This window comes from Pleurodeles waltl, chromosome 11, assembly GCF_031143425.1.
Source record: "Pleurodeles waltl isolate 20211129_DDA chromosome 11, aPleWal1.hap1.20221129, whole genome shotgun sequence".
Taxonomy (NCBI): Eukaryota; Metazoa; Chordata; class Amphibia; order Caudata; family Salamandridae; genus Pleurodeles; species Pleurodeles waltl.
The window spans coordinates 932,312,919-932,339,647 of record NC_090450.1 but is presented as its reverse complement, the minus strand read 5'-3'; the positions used below and the strand labels follow the sequence as shown (position 1 = coordinate 932,339,647).

General features: G+C 44.9%; 1 protein-coding gene across 11 annotated transcripts in view; it reads left to right on the top strand.

The window, feature by feature from the left end:
* Positions 1-26,729, top strand: part of NCOR2 (nuclear receptor corepressor 2) — a 1,084,598-nt gene that overhangs the window by 1,036,592 nt on the left and 21,277 nt on the right. For all 11 annotated transcript variants that reach the window (XM_069215021.1, XM_069215023.1, XM_069215022.1 and 8 more), the window contains one exon: positions 3,877-4,053. In XM_069215021.1, the coding sequence (XP_069071122.1) occupies positions 3,877-4,053 (177 nt within the window). The remainder of the gene's footprint in view (positions 1-3,876; positions 4,054-26,729) is intronic.

Below are 26,729 nucleotides of genomic sequence, written 5' to 3'. Positions count from 1 at the left end.
AATGCAGTCATATTATTTCAAATTGCCATTGATGAAAAATGTACATATGTTACTGACTGATACAGAATTCATCTATTCTGATTCCTTTGTTTCCTGGTTGGTTATAGAAGGCTATGAATATTGGTTAAAAACGATTGATTTAAAAAGTGTGTGAGGAACAAAAAAATTGGCAAATAAAGGGAAAGGAATCTTTATTTAGAGCATGCCTGATACCTGTTCAAATGATATTTTTGAATGAAACTGTACAACAGACAAGTTGTTTAGGCTTAGCAAAAATTAAGGATCTGAATGCACCCAGTATTCTTGCCCCAGCTAAATTTTACAAATGGCAAACGTTTATCAATGCAACAAAAGATCAGCTCGATGAATGGGTCCAAAATGGCACATTTAATGCTTCACTTTCACGTCGTGGTGGGTGGTTATTGTGGCCAACAGATACCAATGGGTGTCATAAACATTTTGTAAGCTCCACTGGGGTTTTAGAACAAGTAGGCCTGACCCTCGCTATGTGTCTTCTGAACACGCTGGTATAGTGACGACATACAGTGCAGGGAAAATATGCCAGCAATGGTTGAAGAGTTCTTTACTAGATACTGTTAAAGAACACCTCAGTCTCCTGTCTAATGACACTGACTTAAAGAATTTCCTGTTAGGCCCCAGAAAAAAACGCAGAAAGCGCTTCTTATATGCGGTCTATAATGAAATTTGGAAGCTTTCACAACGAGAAGGTGCAGCCCAGTAAAGGCAAATAGACCAGGAAAATTTATGAAAGGCATTAGCTGTTGTACATAATGGAATTAATAACCTGTCTGACCGAATATACACCTTAAACAACATTGTTTCCGCTGCAATAGACATAGTACAGAGTGACATGTCCTCTTTACACCCTGGACAGTTTCAACTAAGATCCATTATGCAGTTAGGTTGGAGACTACAAACACTGAAAGCAGGTCGTGTTCCCTGGCAACACGTTAGCGCGTGGGACATATTTTCTACATTTAATTTAACGCAACAAAAACTAATGGATAAAAAAGAAGCAACCTATGTCATGTTAAATATTGAGAAAAGTTGCCTTTCACTGCTGCTGAAATACCATCTGCTGAGTGGTTAATAGACGGGGTCATCAATCTGCCTATTTCAACACTTCAATTCACATCCTGCTTAAAACACATTCCAGATATGAAAGGCTAGGAGATAGTTAATCCATGAGGTGTGGTAGCTACCCTTCTCATACAAATGTCTCAGTGGCATGAAAGAGGTCTTTCTTAGCGGTAATGAATGCAAGACTTCTGTCAGCCATTCAATGGTTTGTAAACAGCTGTCCTTACCTGGGGCGTGTAACGCTTTGGCAGCAAACTTGGCTTGTTATCTGAAGGGAGTCACAGTCCCCTTCATTAGACCCGCGTTCCAGGTGCTCTCAAATGGCAGCTATGTCCTCCTTAACAGTGAGAGCTGTTGTGGGATGCAAGCCAGGCTAGTTTGTCGTTTCGGTCTCCAAAATTGTTACATGCTCGGGAATGTACTTTTTCCTCCTACACGGCAGAGGGAAGTAGCTGAGATTTGGCCCCATATCGCTACTTCAAAAGTGAATTTTGACAAGTTCAGCAGACTCCAGGCTTTATTGTTTCAAAAACATGTGGCACTTACATCTGCACGTGAGACCTATGCGCTTCAGGTTGCGAGGTCATCTGCAGAGATACAGTCCCTTTTAAGTTTCCGAGACACTTGGTGAACTCGTGGGACTGATATTTAATGCATCCAGTACTACTGGAATCGCACACTTCTTCAAGGCTGTTGGTTTTGGTTTCGTTCACACCTTTTCCTTTATATTTGGCATAATACCTTCAGCCATACACTCAATATTTGCCAGTATTTTCAGTGGATTTCCGATAATTTTGGCTATAATAGGTTGCATTTTGCTATTGCTTGTCTTCTTAACATTACATTTCTTTTTTAGGGCGATGGATAAGTCCAGTAAAATATAGGATTTTTATCCACTGAGCAGGTCCTTAAAAAGCCGGCCCATTAGTTGGTTATATGTTTGGGCACCTCAGAGTGCCAAAGGATATAACTCGGAGGAGCCCTGGTCCACCAGACTAAAATCCATCATGATGCCTAACTTGTGGAAACAGTAGGGCCTCATAGTACCAGCCTGTGGACTGATGGCCAGAAACCAGTCTTTGGTTCTTGGTTTGCCAGAGAAGGTCATTTCTCCATTCCATGATTGGCAAGAGTTACTTGAGTTATTCAACTCAACATTTGCCAGTTTTGGTGTGAGATTCACTGGCAAGATGTTATTTCCCCAGTGATTCGGTTCCCCTGTGCTTGAATTTTGTGCCAGGCAGTGTCCCACACATAGGGCCTAATGAAGAGTTTGTCAGACGGGAAGGCCCGTCCACCAAACTCCCAACAGGGTGGCCACCGCCTTCGTGGCGACCACTGTGCCGGAGTACCGCTAAGTCGACTGGTGGAAATCTCAGTTTCCGCCCGCCGACCTAGCGGGAAACAGGCTACAGCATTGCCTCTGGCTCGTAATGGAGCCAGTGGCAATGCTGTAGCCCGCACTGTGCATCAGCCCCCCTGCATTGTTCACTGTCTGCAAAGTGAGATGCAAAGAGGTGCTGGGCAGGGGACCCCTGCACTGCCATTGCCAATAGCATAGGCAGTGCAGGGCCCCCACTCCTGTGCCCCCTCCACCTGTTCTCCACCCGCCTTTTCATGGCGGCTGGCAGAGAACAAGGTTGTAATCTGCAGGGCAGCACTGCTGTCCTGTCCTGGCGGATGACGATCACTGCCACCGCCAGGATCATGGATCATGGCAGTGCTGGTGGTCTGACCGCCAGGGTTTTAATGTGGCACTCGGACCGCCACAACAGCAGTAGTCTGAAGACCGCCACACTCGTAATGAGGCCCATAGTTTTTAAATTGGCCTCACAATACAACCCATCACATATGTTGAGGACATCAATCAGAACTGTTATCTGACTGTTAGAATATAATTTTTTGGTGCTGGTGTCATTTATGACCTTGGACTTGAGCATGTGCTAGACTCTGCCTGCGTTATTTGGAAAAGAGCTGCAACTCGAGTGGGTCTGACCCTGATATCAGGTTAACATCCACATAATTTTCAGGCAAGCCCTATGTCTTGAAGCCAAGCATGAATTTGGCTGCAACCTTTCTCTTGGCCTCTAACATCATGTATATGATAGATGTCTATTCCAACACAAACAGCAGAAGATAATCATGGCCTGATTTTAAATACTTGAAATGTGTATATTGACTGTATTTTTATGCATTATTACAGTGATGAGGGGTCTGGAGTGCTTGGCCTTTCCCTGCTTCATTGACAGTTTTCTTCCCTGATCAATGCATTTTCTCAGCCCTATATAACATGCTCTACCGTGCAGCATCAGAAGTATTCCAGAACATGGAAAAATATAGTAACACTGTGTACATGAAAAAATAATCATTTTAATTTGCACTGGAATCTAGGGAGTAGTACATCCTGTCTTCTGCCTGATTTCTCTCCTGTTGCACATTTTTGAACGTTCCATTGGTTCAGGGCCAGAGATAAATTCTCAAGGGGCAGAATGTCAGGTCAGCAAGGGTTAACCAGTTATTACTAGACACTCAGTTCTCCTAACACCAAGATGCTTCACAATACTGAAGTTACAACCGCCAACAAATAGCAGGAAGTAATTCAGAAGTTCTGCATCTGTGAGCTGAGTGCTTAGGACAATCAACATTGCTGAGTATATTTGGTCTTACTTTGCAGTGCACAGTTTTATAATTCACTGTGATTTAACATGCTGAGTGTTGTCTTATCAGTGCTTTCTTTAGCTGGTTGTATGAAAGACTCAATATTTTAACTTTCAGGAGGAGGGAAGCCAAAGATTGCAGCCCGGTCTAATAACAGAAAGAGCAAGTCACCAGCACCTGGCCTGTCCTCTGGGGAGCGACCGCCTTCAGTGTCATCTGTACATTCAGAGGGGGACTGTAACAGAAAGACTCCACTGACCAGTCGTGTTTGGGAGGACAGGCCATCCTCAACAGGTAAAGTAACATTACAAGGGAGCTCTTGTAAGCCAAACAGTAGTGCTATAGTAGCGTGTAAATAATGTTCGGATGAATACTTCTAAACCTCGATTTCTCATCTTAGAATGTTCCCCAGATGCCACACTGGATCCAGAAACTTTCTCAGCAATTCTTCTTATTGCCGCTAAGTGGTGCAGTGCAGCTCTGCACTGGCTATTTAGCAACCTGGAAGCGATAGAATGGAGCCGACTTGGATCTGGAGCTCTCTCACACAATTGTCAGCCTATGGCGATTTCTCAAATTTTGAAAACTAGTGTGTTAGGGAGTGATGTCCCCTTCTAAAACGACAGGATTCATGACATGATTACAGAAAACAGATGTTGGTCACAAACCTACATGAGTTGTCTCAAATTTGTGCCACAACTATACCCTCTTTCACCAGAAGGCAATTCGGGATGGGAGAGTGAAGTTGTATGTTGCCTTACAAGAAGCGTAGATCCTCTGATAAGTCCAGGACCCGGTCACATTCTCAGTCCTGCTCCAGCAGCTCTCACCAAAGGTGTCTCACATGGCCAAAGTCCTCTAGTAAGTCCAAATCAAACTCTAAACGCATACCTAAGAAAAGAAAAGCAGAACTCAACCCCATCTTGTCACTCCATGTAGAAGTAACAAAGGTATAAGAGTGTTGATTGGTTTCCTGAGTGCGGAGCCTATCGCCTTGGTGGTCTCAGGTGCACCCTGATTTTCCAGAGCTGTCGCCAATAGGAGGCAAATAAAGGCCTTCAAAAAGACCATGCTGCAGATCTTCAGCGCTTTTCTGGCTCCCTCTGGTGTTCCTTCGGGCCCCTAGACCTATCTAGCACCTGCTGGAACCTTGGAATCAGTTCCGGGTCCAGTACCAACTCAGGTAGAGGCTCCTGGACCTGCACCTGGTAGCTACTCGTCAACCCCGGTACCAGTGTCACCAGTCCTGGAAGAGGATGTGATTCTAAACCTGCGATCTGACCGCAAACCGACTTGAGCCCGATCTTGCTAGATAGTAACTGAAACATGACCAGTCGTAATACAGCCCAACTCTGGTACACCACCAGAGTGAGATGGTGGTGGTGAGGTAGGGAAAGGTGTCTTCACTCTCATTATGATGATGACAGTTTTTAACAAGGATTTACAAGATGTCAGTGGGCTGGATACCTCACCTGATATAGGGTTGCATTCACCAATTGTACCACTGACTGAAATGTACTGTTGTGGTCAGACGAGTAAGTGATGTCTAGGATTTGCAGCTGCCCTCAGTCAATACAAAGACTAATTTCCTCCAACCTGGGTCTGCAATATCTGAGCTATTCCTCCCCTTCATTGAGGCCCTCAGTGATACTCCGATGGGCACTGGTCAAAGCCCTCTGCCCTCTTCCTGCCAGCCAGTGGATAGGCGGATGACCAGACGTCACGGACCAGCACTTGGCAACATTTATCACCAAACATCGTACCCTAGAGAGCCTGATTAACCCCATTTCTTTCTCCACGGCTCCTCCATGTAGGGAGCTCAAAACATTGAGGTATTTGAGAAACAGATGTTCTCTTCAACCAGTCTGGCTATGAGATACATTACATCTGCCCTTTTGCTGGGGGGCTACACACATGCCATCTGGGAGATAGCCAGCAACATCTTTCCGGCAGTCCTAGAAGACCTTTTGGTCTCTCTGGCCTAAACAATTCATAATGGTTAGGATGCAGCAAATATGTGACTTGTACTGGCCTAGATACTACTGACTGCTTAGGGAGAGTGGTTGGTACCAACGTTGTGCCTTGCCCACACTCATTGATATGTTCCAGAGGGGGGTCGGGAGGGTGATCAAGTCTTGCTCAAAGATATCTTTTGATGGCTCACATGTATTTAGCGAAAAAACTGGTTCAGCCCGAAGTGTTCTAAAGACAGTAGAGCCACAGTATGCTCCCTGGGTCTGCTGACCCCTGCCAAGCTGTTCCCGCACCAGTTTAGGAAATTCAGGGGCTATTCCAGGGGTCTAGCTTACAGACCGCAACAATCACCCCAACCGTTTCAGCAGTTAGATCACTTCTTTCAAAGCTGGGTACGGCCGTCACGTTTGGGGCAGTACGGAGCAAGTGCGGAGCAGCATGGCGCCATCTAGCGATGCACAGGAGCATTGCTGGGAAGGTTTCCAGATCCAGCCTAGTGCCCGGGAATATCTGATGAATCTGCAGTTAAAGTACCCACCAGAAAGTGCGTTAACGAAGTTAAGTAGTTTTAGTTTTTCTTATTCTTACTTTAGAAACTCCTGCATGTTGAATCATCAGAAATTCTAGATTAGGCTAAACAAACCAGAACTCTGTGTGGCAGTAAATATTTGAAGTATTGAGGTTTGGAAACTGTTCATTTGATTTTAGAATATTTGTGTCCATTCATGTTTGTCTTTCTGTGATGAATTTATGGTAGGATTCTAACACCATATGGTCTGCACGACCTAGTTTCCAACTGCTGCCTCTTGTGTGAACTATGCTCCCCTATGTCTGTAGGCTTTCGTGAAAACAGACTGGAGCAATTGTAAAAAGGATAGTTCTGTCTCAGGAGACAGATAACGGAGACCTGGTAACATCACACCTCTTTGACCAGATCAGACTAACAGTACTGGTGCTTAGAGGTTGGCATACCCACTAAGGAGAAGAAAAAACAGTCACTTTCTGCGTGGCTCGTTACGTCAATCTGCACCTATGAAGGGTTGTTCACTGTATGACTACGGTTAACAATTTTCTGATCAGGTCCCTTAAGCAGGGTCCCAATTCTTCATGAAGTATTTCTTTCTGCTTCTCCTACACACTAAAAAGCGAGAAGACCATTGTTGAATCCCAAAACTGCCAAGCTTCAGTCTCCTATGCCTTCCACATATGCACCACTGTTTGCCACTGCAACATGAGGTTTGCTTTAATTATGTTGATCACTTTTATTTCAGTGACTTTCTTTCCAAGGGTTAATCAGTTTCCTGGTGACACTTGACACTGCCTGTAAATCCAAGTAACCACCTCTTGAAGGGCATGTTCTTCCAGTTCTCTTACTGCTCAGTCCATAAGAGTTGTTATACAAATAAACAGTATTTCTATTTAACATGTGCTCTTTAGAATCCTTTCATTTTCAGTGGGATCCCTTAGTTCTAGAAGGTTCAACATTTTACATCGTTGGATCTCTTATAGATTCTCAAGCCTTCCTTGCTTCTGAGGCTGTTAAAGAATGCACACTTTTGGTTATAATTTTCCGATAGAGGACAGTGTTTGTGACCTGGCTGCGCTTTGCCAAATCGAATTGGGGGAGAGAGTAATAAGGTAATGAATAACCTTAGGATTCTTGGCCTCGCTCCAGGGAATTTTTCAAAGCTTTCAAATCTGTGAACAGTCCCAACACTACAGAAATGTTGCTGTAGATAATTCCTTTCTGCTTCTCAGCGCTACATATTAGAGGTGGCAAACACTCCAAGAAAGTAGGATGATCCAGGGCACAATGGTATAAACATATTGGTTGATACATACTCTGAAACTTCTGGTTCTTAGGAGACGCAGCCCTATTGTATGCACCTGCACCCGTATGATGGAAGATGATAGCTCCTCATGGCGGCCATATACTTATACAGGCACACAATTATTGGACCTCCTTAAATGTAGTTTCACAGGTGTTCTGGTTCTCTAACCAAGAATAAGGATTCCTAACAAATTAGTGATGTAAAGTAAGTTACCGCAGAAGAGTGCAATATGCTATATGAATAACTATTTTTCTTTGCGCTTCACTTTATCTAAAAATAAGGGCTATTAATTAAACATGAGTTGCTTTGTATGTAAGTATGTGATTTTCTATTTCAAATGTATCTCTGCTAAAACTTTAAGGTCAGAATGAGTGTCGTATATATGGAAGGCCTATCCTTGACAATAGATAGAGCTGTTCTCTTCTTGAACAGTTATGTTTTAATTGTATGTGATACTCCATGGGTGTGGCAGTAAAGTTATCTGTGATTATTGGAGTGTTTGGTGCATTAGGATGAGGGTATGCTGTGAATACTGGTTTAGATAGATAAACCATAATCAGGCCCATTGGAAATATGCGATTTTGCAGCTGCAACATTTTCTGCATGATTATTAATTAGCCCTATAATCCGTTATCCGCTGCTAACCAGCAGATTGTTTTTAAACTAAAAATGTGCTTCTAGCTCAAGCTGATAAAACAGTTTCTAAAAATGGCCTTCCAACTTTTCCACTGCATGGCAGCGTATGTTGCCATGCAGTGGAAAAGTTGGAAGGCCCTTTGCAAAGGTTCACTGGTCCCCTTTTCTGCTACTTACTGTTATAGTTAGTCATTAAACTGGTGCTAATAAGATGAAACCTTTTCTTCAACGGTGTTAACCTGTGTAAAATTGACAAAATAAGGAAGTAATACTGTCACAAACAAGTGCTGCATTATGCCACATAATTTACTTTTTCTTGGTCCATAATTTAGTTAACTCAGCTGCATATTTTGGTTCTTCCGTTCCCCATAATTCCAGTGGCCCCCACCATAAGTCTTCAGAGAGCTGTAGTTCTGAATGAGGAGGGCTTTTCAAAGGCAAGATTCGTCATAGATGAACATACTGACTCAAACTCTGCTTTCATCCACATTAGGATGATTAGTTTTTTTTTGTTTTTTCAAACATAAATGTCTACTTGGGTTATTGACTTAAATAATCTGCCAGCCAATTACAAGGGTCAGCTTGATGGATGGTCACAAATATGGTTAATGTTAATATCTTTTTCTCTTCTTAATGAGCAGTGGGTGAAGACAATTCAAGGACGTTTTGGCATGTCCATACACCACAATCCTTTGATTAGTTTAGCTAGTACCTTTTACGATACCGGCAGCGAAATATGTCGACTTTAAGGAGGCTCTAATGCATGGGCACTTGATGGTGGTTGTGATGTGAGCTGCACAAATAAAGGTTTTAGTGTAGTTCAGAAAGTGATGGATAGAATGCTTGAATTAATCTCACCCAGAGATGATTACCATTAGCCACCTTCCATTCCAGGCTTAGAGTATTGTTAAATTATAGATTGTACTTTGTCTGTGGAGGCATAGCTGAAACACAACTTGAAACATTTTTATTCATAACAAAAAAAAGTAGAAAACTCAGAAGGCTGCTTCAATGTTCTCATTCAGTTTAGTTTTTAGAAGTAATCGGTAAGAGAAAATGAATTTGGAGGTTGAAGGCCATATTAGTGACAACAGCGGTTTGCAGCATTTGTTGCACATTCCTATGCAGTGTAATCTCCTGCATTCTTGTTTTGTGTTTGGATTATTACAACACAACTTCCTTTTCTTTGTAAGTCTTTTAGTTTTGTTTTGGGGTGTGTTGATTAACTCATGAACGTATTCCCTTATACCCACAATGCACCTGGGTACAGATTCCTCCGATTGATGCTTTTCCACTGTGGGGGTTTGAGTTGGTGTTCCTACATCACTGAAACTGCACTGAAGACCAGCAGACATTTTGGAAGCTGAAGGAGTTGAATATTCTGAGTAAATTTACATACAGCATCAACACCAAATATTTTGGACTCTTCGTCATGATTTTTGAGCCCAAGTCACCGGTTTGCATGAACAGGCCTCCAGGAGAGCAGGGATTAGATATGGACAGTACCATTTTAAGTCCATGAAAAGACCTTCCTGAAGCCTGTACTCTCTACTTGCACTGGGTTCATACCAAGGCTAATTGTCTGCATTAAGAGTCTTTCTGTGAAAATGATTATTTGACATTGAGAGGGCAGTCATTGGGTTTGTTATATGTTATCCTGGCTCGACTCTACAAAGTGACCTGAAGGGACTTTCGAAGATGAGTTTAAAGGGTATGTTCAAAAGAGCAGGGCCAATATGTATGGAGAACCATCCCTGGTTATTGGTGTGAATAAGGAGGACCAGAGACAACAGCTGCTTTAGAGCACTGAGAGCACAGACCCTGAAACATGTTTGGCCAAAAATGTTTCACAGAAACCCAGAGTGCGTAGGTCAAATATTTCTTTTAAAACCACATCCCAGTTGAAAAACCAGAGAGCATTTCAGTGCCACCCAGCGCAAGACTATCCAATGTAGGCCAGACATCAGGCAGAGGATTATCTGTATCGATCCAGAGACTGGTTACATTTTGGCACATACACACCTCTCGACTCCTGTACCACAGGGTCATAACCAAAGCCAAAGGGCACTCACTGTTTAGAAGGCAGTTTCCTCCGAGGTCATGAATTTTCCATATCAAATGAAGAGGATGGCAACCACTATAGAAACTGTGGCAGACTGGAGAGGTCCCATTCTACAGATGCCCTCATCCCCACATCAGGCAGAGTGAGAGGTGGGAGATAAAGAATATGAATTTCCGGAAATCAAGCATTCTTAGGTAAAAGCGCAGACCTGTTTGTTGTGGTCAGAGAGCACAACTGACTGATATCCTTGAAAGGGTTTCAGGTATGGACTGGAATAGTGAACTTCAACTAGTAACCTTACTTGGTTAAACTGTGGGCCAACACTTGCTAAAGGTCCTCAAGTCTTGATATGCAGGGCCGAAGGATTCTCACCAAGTTGTTCCTTGGGTTCATCTTTCACTATGCCATAGGTCTGCCTGACCTTTGCCTATGCTATGATACATGGGAGGAAACTCCTTTCTAGTACCTGAGGAGGAGGATGTGGTCCCCACATCATTGACTTTAGATGAAGCCTACAGAATAATAGACGTGTACTCTGGATTTCATACAGTTTCAGAGCATTGACATTTTCTCTGGCATGTCAACCTTCTTTTGAATATGAGGTGCCTGTACTATATCCAAGAGGATGGTGGTGGCACTGTGGGACCAGATGCTCCAATTAATATCCTCTGCATACTTAGACTAAAGAGATTTTTCTTTGCCCAGCAATCTTACTCAAAGAGATCCTCTGAGGTTTCGGCCATCCCTTCTGGTTGAATATGAGCCATCTCAGTTCAGATGGTGGACATGCTTTTAGCAATCACTGCTATATAAGACATTCTCTTACTAAAAGAGCAAAGCCCAGCACAGTAGCTTCACATAAGGACAGCCCATCGTACATGGATCTCATTTTGGCCATAAAATTATCAACCTTTTCCAGGCTAGTGACGTGGTCCGAACTCTGGATCATGCACGCTAGGCCATATAGGTCTCAGAAGTAAGGCAGCAGAGAATTTAAGGTCAGGTACATAAAGAGAAAGGAGCCACACCACACTTCTCAAGAGATTAAAACATGAAAAAGGGAGGTGGGGATATTTGGAGGGACCCATTCAGTAAAAGCTTTTTAAAAAAAAAAGCTGTTCGCAAGAGGGCTACGTAATTCAAAGCGAGGCAGGGACAACACTGTGTATGGAGGTAAGGTAGCAGCATATAAGGGAGGAGTGGGTGTGAGAGGCACCTTTAGCATGAAGGACAAAGGATGGTTGGGTGTCATGCCATTAAAAACAATTCTTTTTTTATAGAATTAGGATATTGGCAGAAAAAAAGAACAAAACTGAAACATGCAGCAGGATGCAGAAAAACAACTTGAAAAAACAGTTTTACCAAGAGTCACTTACATTATGTTGCTTTAGTCAGCCTGGAAATTTACCATTCTGAAGAATTCAAGCTGAAAAATGTAGGTGACACAGGTCAGACAGAGAGGGATAGTTAGAACAGGTTTAATCAGACTTGTATTTCACCAAAATCCCATAGAACAGAGAGGTTGGAGCCGTAAGACTATTTGCCCTCAGATTTTGAAGGGCTTTGCTTTGAAATCAGTTATACTCTTAGGTAAGTGAATGTAACAAAAGTCTAGATTGTTAATAAAAATAATTAATGGGTGACAGCGGTTCCAGGTTTTTTAATTATAGTTCAAACCCAATGAATGACCTGATTGCTTTCTGATGAACCTTGGTACATCGGAATGCCTTTTCAGTTAATGCATCCAAAAAGTAGCCAGTGTAAGCCAGTGAGTTTATTGGTGCATTTAGAAAGTGCTACCAGAGGAGAAGACAAGCCAACTGGACTTTCACACCTTCAATTGAAGTGTATTTTGAATAGCCTTTAAAAATGAATCAGTGCAGAAGATAAGATTTTAAATGACGAGTATTATTGCTAATCTGTTTACAAAGTGATAGGAAATTTAGTCACATAGAACTGTGTTGGATCTATACTCACCTCTGTTATTATTTGTTGTAAGTCTATAATTTTTGTTTTGTTTGCCCCAGACAATTCCATTTTGTATGAGTGACTACAATATATATATATATATATATGTTCGATGGCATGTGTAGCTGCAGATACACATGCTGTGCACAGTCCGCCATCTGGTGTTGGGCTCGGAGTGTTACAAGTTGTTTTTCTTCGAAGAAGTCTTTTCGAGTCACGAGACCGAGGGACTCCTCCCATTTCGACTCCATTGCGCATGGGCGTCGACTCCATCTTAGATTGTTTTTTTTCCGCCATCGGGTTCGGACGTGTTCCTTTTCGCTCTGTGTTTCGGGTCGGAAAGTTAGTTAGAATCTCGGAAAAAATCGTCGGTATTATTTGCGTTCGGTATCGGGTTAGTTAGAACAAATCGACACCGAATTTTGAAGAGCTCCGGTGGCCCTTCGGGTTTTTTTCGATTCCCCCGTCGGGGCCTGGTCGGCCCGGCCACGTGCAACTTCAAGGCTGATGGAACGGACCCCATTCCGCTTCTGCCCAAAATGCCATAACAAGTATCCGTATACGGATCAGCATCTGGTCTGTAACTTGTGCTTGTCCCCCGAGCACAAGGAGGATACTTGTGAAGCCTGTTGAGCGTTTCGGTCGAGGAAGATGCTGAGAGACCCAAGAGCCAGGAGACTACAAATGGCGTCCACGCCGACAGGTCAAGAACGTTTCGAGGAGGAAGAAGAAGCTTTCTCCATCCACGAGTCGGATTCTGAAGAACTCGACGCCGAAGAAACACCCCAAACCGTGAGTAAGACGTCGAAAATCAAGACTCACGAGAAGTCCACAAAAGCCCAGGGGACGCCACCGCCAACAGGCCATGGCTTAACCCGAAAACTAGGTGACCGATCCAAGGCACCGAAAAAGGGCATGCTGGTGTCGAAGTCATCCGACTCCGGTCGAGATACCGCCACGCAGCAACCTCGGAGCCGAGACAGCGGCTCCGAGAAACTTCGGCACAGGGACAGCGGCACCGAAGAATTTCGGCACCGAGACACCACGCAGAAAACAAAGAAGGTTTCTTCGGAGCCTAAAAAGACTTCCGAAAAGGTTTCGGTTCCGAAACATCCAGCCTCGGAGCCGAAAACTAGTTCCTATACAGAGGAACAAGGATTAACCTCCCAATTACATAGATTTGGAGAGGAGCTTCAAGCTGTAGAGCCTGACTACACGCAAAGAAGGCTTCATATTCATGAGGACACAGGGAAGATAACCACTCTTCCCCCAATCAAAATAAAAAGGAAACTTGCCTTTCAACAAAAGGACAAGCAACCACAGGCAAAAGTGGCAAGGAAAACAACCCCACCACTGTCTCCACCACCATCAATACATGCATCGCCAGCAACAACTCCACCACTGATGCACTCACCAGCTCATACTACAAAGAGTCAGGATGATCCCGATGCATGGGACCTTTACGATGCTCCAGTGTCTGACAACAGCCCAGACTCCTATCCCACAAAACCGTCACCACCTGAGGACAGTACATCCTTACACACAGGTGGTCGCAAGGGCAGCCGAATTTCACAACGTCACCTTACATTCTGAACCAATTGAGGATGACTTTCTGTTTAACACCCTATCCTCCACCCATAGCCAGTACCAAAGCCTTCCCAAGCTCCCAGGAATGCTAAGACATTCAAAACAAATATTTCAGGATCCAGTTAAAGGCAGAGCCATAACTCCAAGGGTGGAGAAAAAGTACAAGCCACCGCCAACAGATCCAATCTATATTACAACACAACTAACACCAGACTCAGTAGTTGTCGGGGCAGCTCGTAAGAGAGCCAACTCTCATACCTCAGGAGACGCACCACCTCCAGACAAAGAGAGCCGCAAATTTGATGCTGCGGGAAAAAGGGTTGCAGCACAAGCAGCAAATCAATGGCGTATTGCCAATTCACAAGCACTTTTGGCAAGATACGACAGAGCTCATTGGGATGAAATGCAACATTTCATCGAACACTTACCCAAGGAGTTCCAAAAAAGAGCGCAACATGTGGTAGAAGAGGGACAAAGTATCTCAAATAATCAGATACGGTCTTCCATGGATGCAGCAGATACAGCTGCAAGGACAATAAACACTGCAGTCACGATACGAAGGCACGCATGGCTGCGCACTTCAGGGTTCAAGCCGGAAATCTAACAAGCTGTGCTCAATATGCCATTTAATGAACAGCAATTGTTTGGGCCGGAGGTAGACACTGCCATTGAGAAACTCAAAAAAGACACCGATACAGCCAAAGCCATGGGCGCACTCTACTCCCCGCAGAGCAGAGGCACATTTCGAAAAACACCTTTTAGGGGAGGGTTTCGAGGTCAACCCACAGAAACCACAACCTCACAAACAAGGCCTACTTACCAGGGTCAATATCAGAGGGGAGGTTTTCGGGGGCAATATAGAGGGGGCCAATTCCCAAGAAATCGAGGAAAATTCCAAGGCCCCAAAACTCCTCAAAATAAACAGTGACTCACAAGTCACACAACCCCATCACATAACACCTGCCGGGGGGAAGCCTAAGCCAATTTTACAAACTTTGGGAGGAAATAACAGACACTTGGGTCTTAGCAATTATCCAGCATGGTTATTGCATAGAATTTCTCCAATTCCCTCCAAACGTCCCACCGAAAACACACAATATGTCAAAACAACATATAGATCTTCTAGGACTAGAAGTTCAAGCATTGCTACAAAAGGACGCAATAGAATTAGTACCAAATCTACAAAAAAACACAGGAGTTTACTCACTGTACTTTCTAATACCCAAAAAGGACAAAACTCTGAGACCAATACTAGATCTCAGAACACTAAATACCTACATCAAATCAGACCACTTTCACATGGTCACGTTACAAGACGTAATCCCACTGCTCAAACAGCAAGATTACATGACAACATTAGACCTAAAAGATGCGTATTTCCATATACCAATACATCCTTCACACAGAAAATACCTAAGGTTCGTATTCCAAGGAATACATTACCAATTCAAAGTGTTGCCATTCGGAATAACAACTGCGCCAAGAGTTTTTACAAAATGCCTGGCAGTAGTAGCTGCACATATCAGAAGGCAGCAAATACATGTGTTCCCGTACTTAGACGACTGGTTAATCAAAACCAACACGCTAAGACAGTGTTCACAGCATACAAAATATGTCATACAGACCCTTCACAGGCTAGGTTTCTCCATTAACTACGCGAAGTCACACCTTTTGCCGTGTCAAACACAGCAATACTTAGGAGCGACAATCAACACAGCAAAAGGGATTGCCATTCCAAGTCCACAAAGGGTTCAAACATTTCACAAGGTAATACAGGCCATGTATCCAACACAAAAGATACAAGTCAAAATGGTAATGAAACTCCTAGGCATGATGTCTTCATGCATAGCCATTGTCCCAAACGCAAGATTGCACGTGCGGCCCTTACAACAGTGCCTAGCATCACAATGGTCACAAGCACAGGGTCAACTTCTAGATCTGGTGTTGATAGACCGCCAAACATACATCTCGCTTCTATGGTGGAACAGTACAAATTTAAACCGAGGGCGGCCTTTCCAAGACCCAGTGCCACAATACGTCATAACGACGGATGCTTCCATGACAGGGTGGGGAGCCCACCTCAATCAACACAGCATCCAAGGACAATGGGACATACATCAGAGGCAGTTTCACATAAATCACTTAGAACTGTTAGCAGTATTTCTAGTGCTGAAAGCATTTCAACCCATAATAGCCCAAAAATACATTCTTGTCAAAACAGACAACATGACAACAATGTATTATCTAAACAAACAAGGAGGGACACACTCAACACAGTTGTGCCTCCTAACACAAAAAATATGGCATTGGGCGATTCACAACCACATTCACCTAATAGCACAATTTATTCCAGGGATTCAGAACCAGTTGGCAGACAATCTCTCTCGGGATCGCCAACAGATCCACGAATGGGAAATTCACCCCCAAATACTGAACACTTACTTCAGAATGTGGGGAACGCCACAAATAGATCTATTTGCAACAAAAGAAAACTCAAAATGCCAAAACTTCGCATCAAGGTACCCACAACATCAGTCTCAGGGCGATGCACTATGGATGAACTGGTCAGGGATATTTGCGTATGCTTTTCCCCCTCTCCCACTTCTTCCATATCTAGTAAACAAGTTGAGTCAAAACAAACTCAAACTCATACTAATAGCACCAACATGGGCAAGGCAACCTTGGTACACAACACTACTAGACCTTTCAGTAGTACCTCATGTCAAACTGCCAAACAGACCAGATCTGTTAACACAACACAAACAACAGATCAGACATCCAAATCCAGCATCGTTGAATCTAGCAATTTGGCTCCTGAAATCCTAGAATTCTGGCACTTAGACCTCACACAGGAATGTATGGAGGTCATAAAACAAGCTAGAAAACCTACCACTAGACACTGCTATGCAAATAAGTGGAAAAGATTTGTTTATTACTGCTATAATAATCAAATTCAACCTTTACACGCATCTGCAAAAGAAATAGTAGGATACTTACTACATTTGCAAAAATCTAAACTAGCTGTCTCTTCCATTAAAATACATCTTACGGCAATTTCAGCTTACCTGCAAATTACGCACTCAACTTCATTGTTTAGGATACCAGTCATAAAAGCGTTTATGGAAGGCCTAAAGAGAATTATACCACCAAGAACACCACCAGTTCCTTCATGGAACCTCAACATTGTCTTAACACGACTCATGGGTCCACCTTTTGAGCCCATGCACTCTTGTGAAATGCAATACTTAACGTGGAAAGTTGCATTTTTAATTGCCATCACATCTCTAAGAAGAGTGAGTGAAATTCAAGCATTTACCATTCAAGAACCATTTATTCAAATACACAAAAATAAAGTTGTTCTACGGACCAATCCTAAATTTTTACCAAAAGTAATCTCACCGTTCCACTTGAATCAAATGGTAGAATTACCAGTGTTCTTCCCACAGCCAGATTCTGTAGCTGAAAGAGCACTACATACATTAGACATCAAAAGAGCACTAATGTACTACATTGACAGAACAAAACTAATTTGAAAGACAAACAACTATTTATCGCCTTTCAAAAACCTCATACAGGAAATCCAATTTCAAAACAAGGCATTTCTAGATGGATAGTTAAGTGCATTCAAACCTGCTATCTTAAAGCTAAAAGAGAACTGCCTATTACACCAAAGGCACACTCAACCAGAAAGAAGGGTGCTACCATGGCCTTTCTAGGAAATATTCCAATGAACGAAATATGTAAGGCAGCAACATGGTCTACGCCTCATACATTTACCAAGCACTACTGTGTAGATGTGTTAACTGCACAACAAGCAACAGTAGGTCAAGCTGTACTAAGAACATTATTTCAAACAACTTCAACTCCTACAGGCTGAACCACCGCTTTTGGGGAGATAACTGCTTACTAGTCTATGCACAGCATGTGTATCTGCAGCTACACATGCCATTGAACGGAAAATGTCACTTACCCAGTGTACATCTGTTCGTGGCATTAGTCGCTGCAGATTCACATGCGCCCACCCGCCTCCCCGGGAGCCTGTAGCCGTTTAGAAGTAGATCTTAAACATTTGTACATTTATAAATATATTACTTGAAACTTCATTATGTACATACGCATTCACTCCATTGCATGGGCACTATTACTAGCATACACAACTCCTACCTCACCCTCTGCGGGGAAAACAGTCTAAGATGGAGTCGACGCCCATGCGCAATGGAGTCGAAATGGGAGGAGTCCCTCGGTCTCGTGACTCGAAAAGACTTCTTCGAAGAAAAACAACTTGTAACACTCCGAGCCCAACACCAGATGGCGGGATGTGCACAGCATGTGAATCTGCAGCGACTAATGCCACGAACAGATGTACACTGGGTAAGTGACATTTTCCATATATATATATATATATATATATATATATATATATATATATATATGTTCGACGGCATGTGTAGCTGCAGATACACATGCTGTGCATTATCCTGCCATCTAGTGTTGGGCTCGGAGTGTTACAAGTTGTTTTTCTTCGAAGAAGTCTTTTCGAGTCACAAGACCGAGGGACTCCTCCCTTTCGGCTCCATTGCGCATGGGCGTCGACTCCATCTTAGATTGTTTTCTTTCCGCCATCGGGTTCGGACGTGTTCCTCTTCGCTCTGTATTTCGAATCGGGAAAGTTAGCTAAGTATCGAAAAATTTGACGGTATTGTTTGCGCTCGGTACCGGTTTAGTGTTAGTACATCGACACCGATTGTAGAAGCGCTCCGGCGGCCCTTCGGGGCTTCCACTCTTCAAGCGGGGCCTGGTCGGTGTAGGAGGCTGGACTGGCTTGTAGTGAGTACCAAGGGGTACTTGCACCTTGCACCAGGCCCAGTTATCCCTTATTAGTGTATAGGGTGTCTAGCAGCTTAGGCTGATAGATAATGGTAGCTTAGCAGAGCAGCTTAGGCTGAACTAGGAGACGTGTGAAGCTACTACAGTACCACTTAGTGTCATATGCACAATATCATAAGAAAACACAATACACAGTTATACTAAAAATAAAGGTACTTTATTTTTATGACAATATGCCAAAGTATCTTAGAGTGTACCCTCAGTGAGAGGATAGGAAATATACACAAGATATATATACACAATAGCAAAAATATGCAGTATAGTCTTAGAAAACAGTGCAAACAATGTATAGTTACAATAGGATGCAATGGGGAAACATAGGGATAGGGGCAACACAAACCATATACTCCAGAAGTGGAATGCGAACCACGAACGGACCCCAAACCTATGTGACCTTGTAGAGGGTCGCTGGGACTATTAGAAAATAGTGAGAGTTAGCAAAATAACCCACCCCAAGACCCTGAAAAGTGAGTGCAAAGTGCACCAAAGTTCCCCTAAGGACAAAATAGTCGTGTTAGAGGGAGAATGTAAGGAAAACACAAATCAGCAATGCAACAACGATGGATTCCTGTCTGAAGGTACCTGTGGAACAAGGGGACCAAGTCCAAAAGTCACAAGCAGCTCGGAGATGGGCAGATGCCCAAGAAATGCCAGCGGTTGGTGCAAAGAAGCTCTTACTAGGCTGAAGAACTGTGAATACTGCAGGAACGACAAGGGCTAGAGACTTCCCCTTTGGAGGATGGATCCCCCACGCCTTGGAGAGTCGTGCAGAAGTGTTTTCCCGCCGGATGGACGCCAACAAGCCTTGCTAAACGCAAATCGTGCGTTTGGCGTTTTTGGACGCTGCTGGGGCCCAGGAGGGACCAGGAGGTCGCAAATTGGACCTGCAGAGAGAGGGGACGTCGAGCAAGACAAGGAGCCCTCACTGAAGCAGGTAGCACCCGGAGAAGTGCCAGAAACAGGCACTACGAGGATGCGTGAAACGGTGCTCGCCGAAGTTGCACAAAGGAGTCCCACGTCGCCGGAGACCAACTTAGAAAGTCGTGCAATGCAGGTTAGAGTGCCGTGGACCCAGGCTTGGCTGTGCACACAGGATTTCCGCCGGAAGTGCACAGGGGCCGGAGAAGCTTGCAAAGTCGCGGTTCCCAGCAATGCAGCCCAGCGAGGTGAGGCAAGGACTTACCTCCACCAAACTTGGGCTGAAGAGTCACTGGACTGTGGGGGTCACTTGGACGGTGTCGCTGGATTCGAGGGACCTCGCTCGTCGTGCTGAGAGGAGACCCAAGGGACCGGAGATGCAGCTTTTTGGTGCCTGCGGTTGCAGGGGGAAGATTCCGTCGACCCACGGGAGATTTCTTCGGATCTTCTGGTGCAGAGAGGAGGCAGACTACCCCCACAGCATGCACAAGCAGGAAAACAGTCGAGAAGGCGGCAGGATCAGCGTTACAGAGTTGCAGTAGTCGTCTTTGCTACTATGTTGCAGGTTTGCAGGCTTCCAGCGCGGTCAGCGGTCGATTCCTTATCAGAAGGTGAAGAGGGAGATGCAGAGGAACTCGGCTGAGCTCATGCATTCGTTATCTAAAGTTTCCCCAGAGACAGAGACCCTAAATAGCCAGAAAAGAGGGTTTGGCTACCTAGGAGAGAGGAAAGGCTACTAACACCTGAAGGAGCCTATCACAAGGAGTCTCTGACGTCACCTGGTGGCACTGGCCACTCAGAGCAGTCCAGTGTGCCAGCAGCACCTCTGTTTCCAAGATGGCAGAGGTCTGGAGCACACTGGAGGAGCTCTGGACACCTCCCAGGGGAGGTGCAGGTCAGGGGAGTGGTCACTCCCCTTTCCTTTGTCCAGTTTCGCGCCAGAGCAGGGGCTAAGGGGTCCCTGAACCGGTGTAGACTGGCTTATGCAGAATTGGGCACCTCTGTGCCCAACAAAGCATTTCCAGAGGCTGGGGGAGGCTACTCCTCCCCTGCCTTCACACCATTTTCCAAAGGGAGAGGGTGTCACACCCTCTCTCAGAGGCAGTTCTTTGTTCTGCCATCCTGGGCCAGGCCTGGCTGGACCCCAGGAGGGCAGCTGCCTGTCTGAGGGGTTGGCAGCAGCAGCAGCTGCAGAGAAACCCCAGGAAGGGCAGTCTGGCAGTACCAGGGTCTGTGCTACAGACCACTGGGATCATGGAATTGTACCAACAATGCCAGGATGGCATAGAGGGGGCAATTCCATGATCATAGACATGTTACATGGCCATATTCGGAGTTACCATGGTGAAGCTACATATAGGTAGTGACCTATATGTAGTGCACGCGTGTAATGGTGTCCCCGCACTCACAAAGTTCAGTGAATTGGCTCTGAACAATGTGGGGGCACCTTGACTAGTGCCAGGGTGCCCTCACACTAAGTAACTTTGCACCTAACCTTTACCAGGTAAAGGTTAGACATATAGGTGACTTATAAGTTACTTAAGTGCAGTGTAAAATGGCTGTGAAATAACGTGGACGTTATTTCACTCAGGCTGCAGTGGCAGGCCTGTGTAAGAATTGTCAGAGCTCCCTATGGGTGGCAAAAGAAATGCTGCAGCCCATAGGGATCTCCTGGAACCCCAATACCCTGGGTACCTTAGTACCATATACTAGGGAATTATAAGGGTGTTCCAGTAAGCCAATGTGAATTGGTAAAATTGGTCACTAGCCTGTTAGTGACAATTTAAATGTAATGAGAGAGCATAACCACTGAGGTTCTGGTTAGCAGAGCCTCAGTGAGACAGTTAGGCACCACACAGGGAACATATACATGCACACCTATGAGCACTGTGGCCCTGTGTGACAGGGTCCCAGTGACACATACATATAGGCCACAAACCTATGAGCACTGGGGTCCTGACCAGCAGGATCCCAGTGACACATAACAACCATACTGAAAACATAGTGTTTTCACTATGAGCACTGAGGCCTGGCTATCAGGATCCCAGTGAGACAGTGAAAACAGTGACAAACACCCTGACATACACTCACAAACAGGCCAAAAGTGGGGGTAACAAGGCTAGAAAGAGGCTACCTTCTCACACAACCCCCCCCCAAACGAAGGACAATAAGGCTAACCTTGGCCAGTTGAGACTTTATTGTCTAAGTGGTGATAAGTAGAGAGTAGCTCTGCAATAGACTGGTTACTCCCTTTATCATCCACTATATGGTTACTTCCCTGTGGGGATGTAAACCACCCTGTTTGAAGTTTTTTAGCTAAGCAACAATGTGAAGATGTATTTTCAGAGTTTCTATCAGTAAGTTTTAGTTTAGAGCAGTGGGAATTGTCCACTGAACCTATTTGTAGTGATGGAAATGCCAGACAGGGATGCTGTCTCAGAAAAGCCATAGCTGGGCAAAAACTTTGTCCATCTGGCTGGAAGAGAGAACAGGGATGCTGTTTCTCTTGAGTTGGAGCAGGGCAGGGATGCTGTCCTATCAGCTCCACACTAGGGCAGGGATGCTGTCCTAAGTGTTGTGAGGCAGTGCAGAGTTTCTGCACTAAAGTTTCTCTGGGAGGGTTGGAGGGATGCTCCATGTTAACTAAAATGGTGCTCTTTTTCTCACCAATGTTAGTTATCCCACAGAGAGGTACTTCTACCTCAGGGAGTCCAGCTTTGCCAGCTGATGATTCCCTTGGAACAGGTGCCACCCTAGGAGAGGTTTCTCCCACCACAGGAATAGTATCCTGAATGGTAGGGTGGTTAGGGGATACTGTGATACCCTTTTTACCTGTTGATGGAGAGGGATCCTGAGTTTTCAGGCCTTCTCTCCTTTGCTTTTTCATTTCACTTGAAATGAGAGGGAACAATTCCTCAGGGATGCCCAGCATGGCTGCATGGGCATAAAACTCTACATCAGCCCAACCTGAGGCCTCTAGGTCATTACCTAAGAGACACTCTACAGGTAAGCTAGGTGATACCACCACCTGCTTAGAGCCAGTAACTCCACCCCAACTAAACTGAATTATAGCTAAGGGAAGAAACTTAGTGGAGTTATGGACATCAATAATCTTATACTGTTGTCCAATGATGTGTTGTTCAGGAGGCACTAGGTTTTCAGTCACCAAAGTGAAACTGGCACCTGTGTCCCTGTAGGCCAAGGCCTCAACACCATTTATTGAAACTGTCTGCCTGTACTTATCCATTGTAAGGGGACAAGCAGCCAGTGTGGCAAGGCCAATGCCACTAGGTGTGACAGAAACTGTCTTGGGACTGATTACATCAGTTTCCACTATGGACCCATAAGTGAACCCAACTACACCCTTTGCTTGACTGTTGCCAGCAGTCCCACCACTAGTACCACTACTGCTAGGGGCACTAGAGCTTGATGTATTAGTGGTGGTAGGCTCAGGGGGTTTACCTGGACAGGACTTATCCCCTGGCCTATGGCCTCTGTTTTTACACACAAAGCACCAAGGCTTTTTAATGTGTGCAGGTTGGGAAGAAGAGGAAGAATTTGTTTTATCCCCACCCTCTGAAGAGTGTTTAAGATTTGAAGTGGGATCTTTGGTTTTACCCTTATCCCCATGCTTATCTTGAGATTTTTCACCATCTTTCTTCTTATTGCCATCTTTGTCACCCCCTGTATGAACTTTTCTGTTCACCCTTGTTCTGACCCATTTGTCTGCCTTCTTTCCCAATTCTTGGGGAGAGGTCAGATCAGAGTCTACCAGGTACTGGTGCAACAAATCAGACACACAATTATTAAGTATATGCTCTCTCAGGATTGTGTTATACAGGCTTTCATAATCAGTAACTTTACTGCCATGTAACCACCCCTCCAAGGCCTTCACTGAATGGTCAATGAAATCAACCCAGTCTTGTGAAGACTCCTTTTTGGTCTCTCTGAACTTTATCCTGTACTGTTCAGTGGTTAAGCCATAACCATCCAGGAGTGCATTCTTAAGAACTGTAAAATTATTGGCATCATTTTCTTTCACAGTAAGGAGCCTATCCCTACCTTTTCCACTAAATGATAGCCATAGGATAGCAGCCCACTGCTTTTGAGGGACATCCTGTACAGCACAGGCCCTCTCAAGTGCAGCAAACCACTTGTTAATGTCATCCCCCTCCTTGTAAGGGGGAACTATCTTATGCAGATTCCTGGAATCATGCTCTTTTGCAGGATGACTATGGGGAATACTGCTGCTGCCACCATGGGTATCTAAACCCAACTTCTGTCTTTCCTTCTCTAATTCTAAAGACTGTCTATCTAAATCCAGCTGTTGCTTCTTGAGCTTCAGTCTGGTTTGTTCCACTCTCAATCTATTGAGCTCCCTTTCTAACAATCTGTCATCAGGGTGGGTGGGAGGGACATTTCTAGATACAGAGGTATGATGGGAATGAACAGAAGGAGACCTGTCCCTTACAAGGGGCACCCTAACAGCTTGGCTACCAGCATAATGTGAGAGCACATCATCAGTATGATGTGATTCAACCTCTGTACCAACTATGCTAGACTGTCTAGTAATGGGCAGGCTGAGAAGTTTCTTTCCTGAACCTTTTCCTGGGGGAGTCCCTGGATCAGATTGAGAACCATTAGCTACTTTTTCTACAGATTGGGCACTTATGGCCTTATCCTGTACTCTAAGCATATTAATTAACAGTTCTAAGGAAGGATTCTTCCCTACACTCAAACCTCTCTCTATGCAGAGACTCCTTGCTCCTTTCCAGCTAAGGTGATCATATGCAAGTTTGGACAGTTCAACTTTTTTTCCTGTGCCAGACATTTTTTAGAGAGAGTTAAAGTGATAGCAAAAGAGAAAAAAGTTTTCAGAACTTTTTGGAAAGACAGAAAAAAACTTTTTAAACTTTTAAGAACTTTTTGAAAGTTTAGAAGTACTTTTCAGCACTTAGAAAAGAGTGAAAAGAGGAAATGCTAAACTTTTTGGCTATGTGTATATACACTGACCTTGTTTTGTATATTTTTCTCTTATGAAAAGTACAATGACAAGAGTGGTAAGTAGTCTCAAAGCACTTATCCCACCACTGCACAACCAATGTAGGAGGCTGGACTGGCTTGTAGTGAGTACCAAGGGGTACTTGCACCTTGCACCAGGCCCAGTTATCCCTTATTAGTGTATAGGGTGTCTAGCAGCTTAGGCTGATAGATAATGGTAGCTTAGCAGAGCAGCTTAGGCTGAACTAGGAGACGTGTGAAGCTACTACAGTACCACTTAGTGTCATATGCACAATATCATAAGAAAACACAATACACAGTTATACTAAAAATAAAGGTACTTTATTTTTATGACAATATGCCAAAGTATCTTAGAGTGTACCCTCAGTGAGAGGATAGGAAATATACACAAGATATATATACACAATAGCAAAAATATGCAGTATAGTCTTAGAAAACAGTGCAAACAATGTATAGTTACAATAGGATGCAATGGGGAAACATAGGGATAGGGGCAACACAAACCATATACTCCAGAAGTGGAATGCGAACCACGAACGGACCCCAAACCTATGTGACCTTGTAGAGGGTCGCTGGGACTATTAGAAAATAGTGAGAGTTAGCAAAATAACCCACCCCAAGACCCTGAAAAGTGAGTGCAAAGTGCACCAAAGTTCCCCTAAGGACAAAATAGTCGTGTTAGAGGGAGAATGTAAGGAAAACACAAATCAGCAATGCAACAACGATGGATTCCTGTCTGAAGGTACCTGTGGAACAAGGGGACCAAGTCCAAAAGTCACAAGCAGCTCGGAGATGGGCAGATGCCCAAGAAATGCCAGCGGTTGGTGCAAAGAAGCTCTTACTAGGCTGAAGAACTGTGAATACTGCAGGAACGACAAGGGCTAGAGACTTCCCCTTTGGAGGATGGATCCCCCACGCCTTGGAGAGTCGTGCAGAAGTGTTTTCCCGCCGGATGGACGCCAACAAGCCTTGCTACACGCAAATCGTGCGTTTGGCGTTTTTGGACGCTGCTGGGGCCCAGGAGGGACTAGGAGGTCGCAAATTGGACCTGCAGAGAGAGGGGACGTCGAGCAAGACAAGGAGCCCTCACTGAAGCAGGTAGCACCCGGAGAAGTGCCAGAAACAGGCACTACGAGGATGCGTGAAACGGTGCTCGCCGAAGTTGCACAAAGGAGTCCCACGTCGCCGGAGACCAACTTAGAAAGTCGTGCAATGCAGGTTAGAGTGCCGTGGACCCAGGCTTGGCTGTGCACACAGGATTTCCGCCGGAAGTGCACAGGGGCCGGAGAAGCTTGCAAAGTCGCGGTTCCCAGCAATGCAGCCCAGCGAGGTGAGGCAAGGACTTACCTCCACCAAACTTGGGCTGAAGAGTCACTGGACTGTGGGGGTCACTTGGACGGTGTCGCTGGATTCGAGGGACCTCGCTCGTCGTGCTGAGAGGAGACCCAAGGGACCGGAGATGCAGCTTTTTGGTGCCTGCGGTTGCAGGGGGAAGATTCCGTCGACCCACGGGAGATTTCTTCGGATCTTCTGGTGCAGAGAGGAGGCAGACTACCCCCACAGCATGCACAAGCAGGAAAACAGTCGAGAAGGCGGCAGGATCAGCGTTACAGAGTTGCAGTAGTCGTCTTTGCTACTATGTTGCAGGTTTGCAGGCTTCCAGCGCGGTCAGCGGTCGATTCCTTATCAGAAGGTGAAGAGGGAGATGCAGAGGAACTCGGCTGAGCTCATGCATTCGTTATCTAAAGTTTCCCCAGAGACAGAGACCCTAAATAGCCAGAAAAGAGGGTTTGGCTACCTAGGAGAGAGGAAAGGCTACTAACACCTGAAGGAGCCTATCACAAGGAGTCTCTGACGTCACCTGGTGGCACTGGCCACTCAGAGCAGTCCAGTGTGCCAGCAGCACCTCTGTTTCCAAGATGGCAGAGGTCTGGAGCACACTGGAGGAGCTCTGGACACCTCCCAGGGGAGGTGCAGGTCAGGGGAGTGGTCACTCCCCTTTCCTTTGTCCAGTTTCGCGCCAGAGCAGGGGCTAAGGGGTCCCTGAACCGGTGTAGACTGGCTTATGCAGAATTGGGCACCTC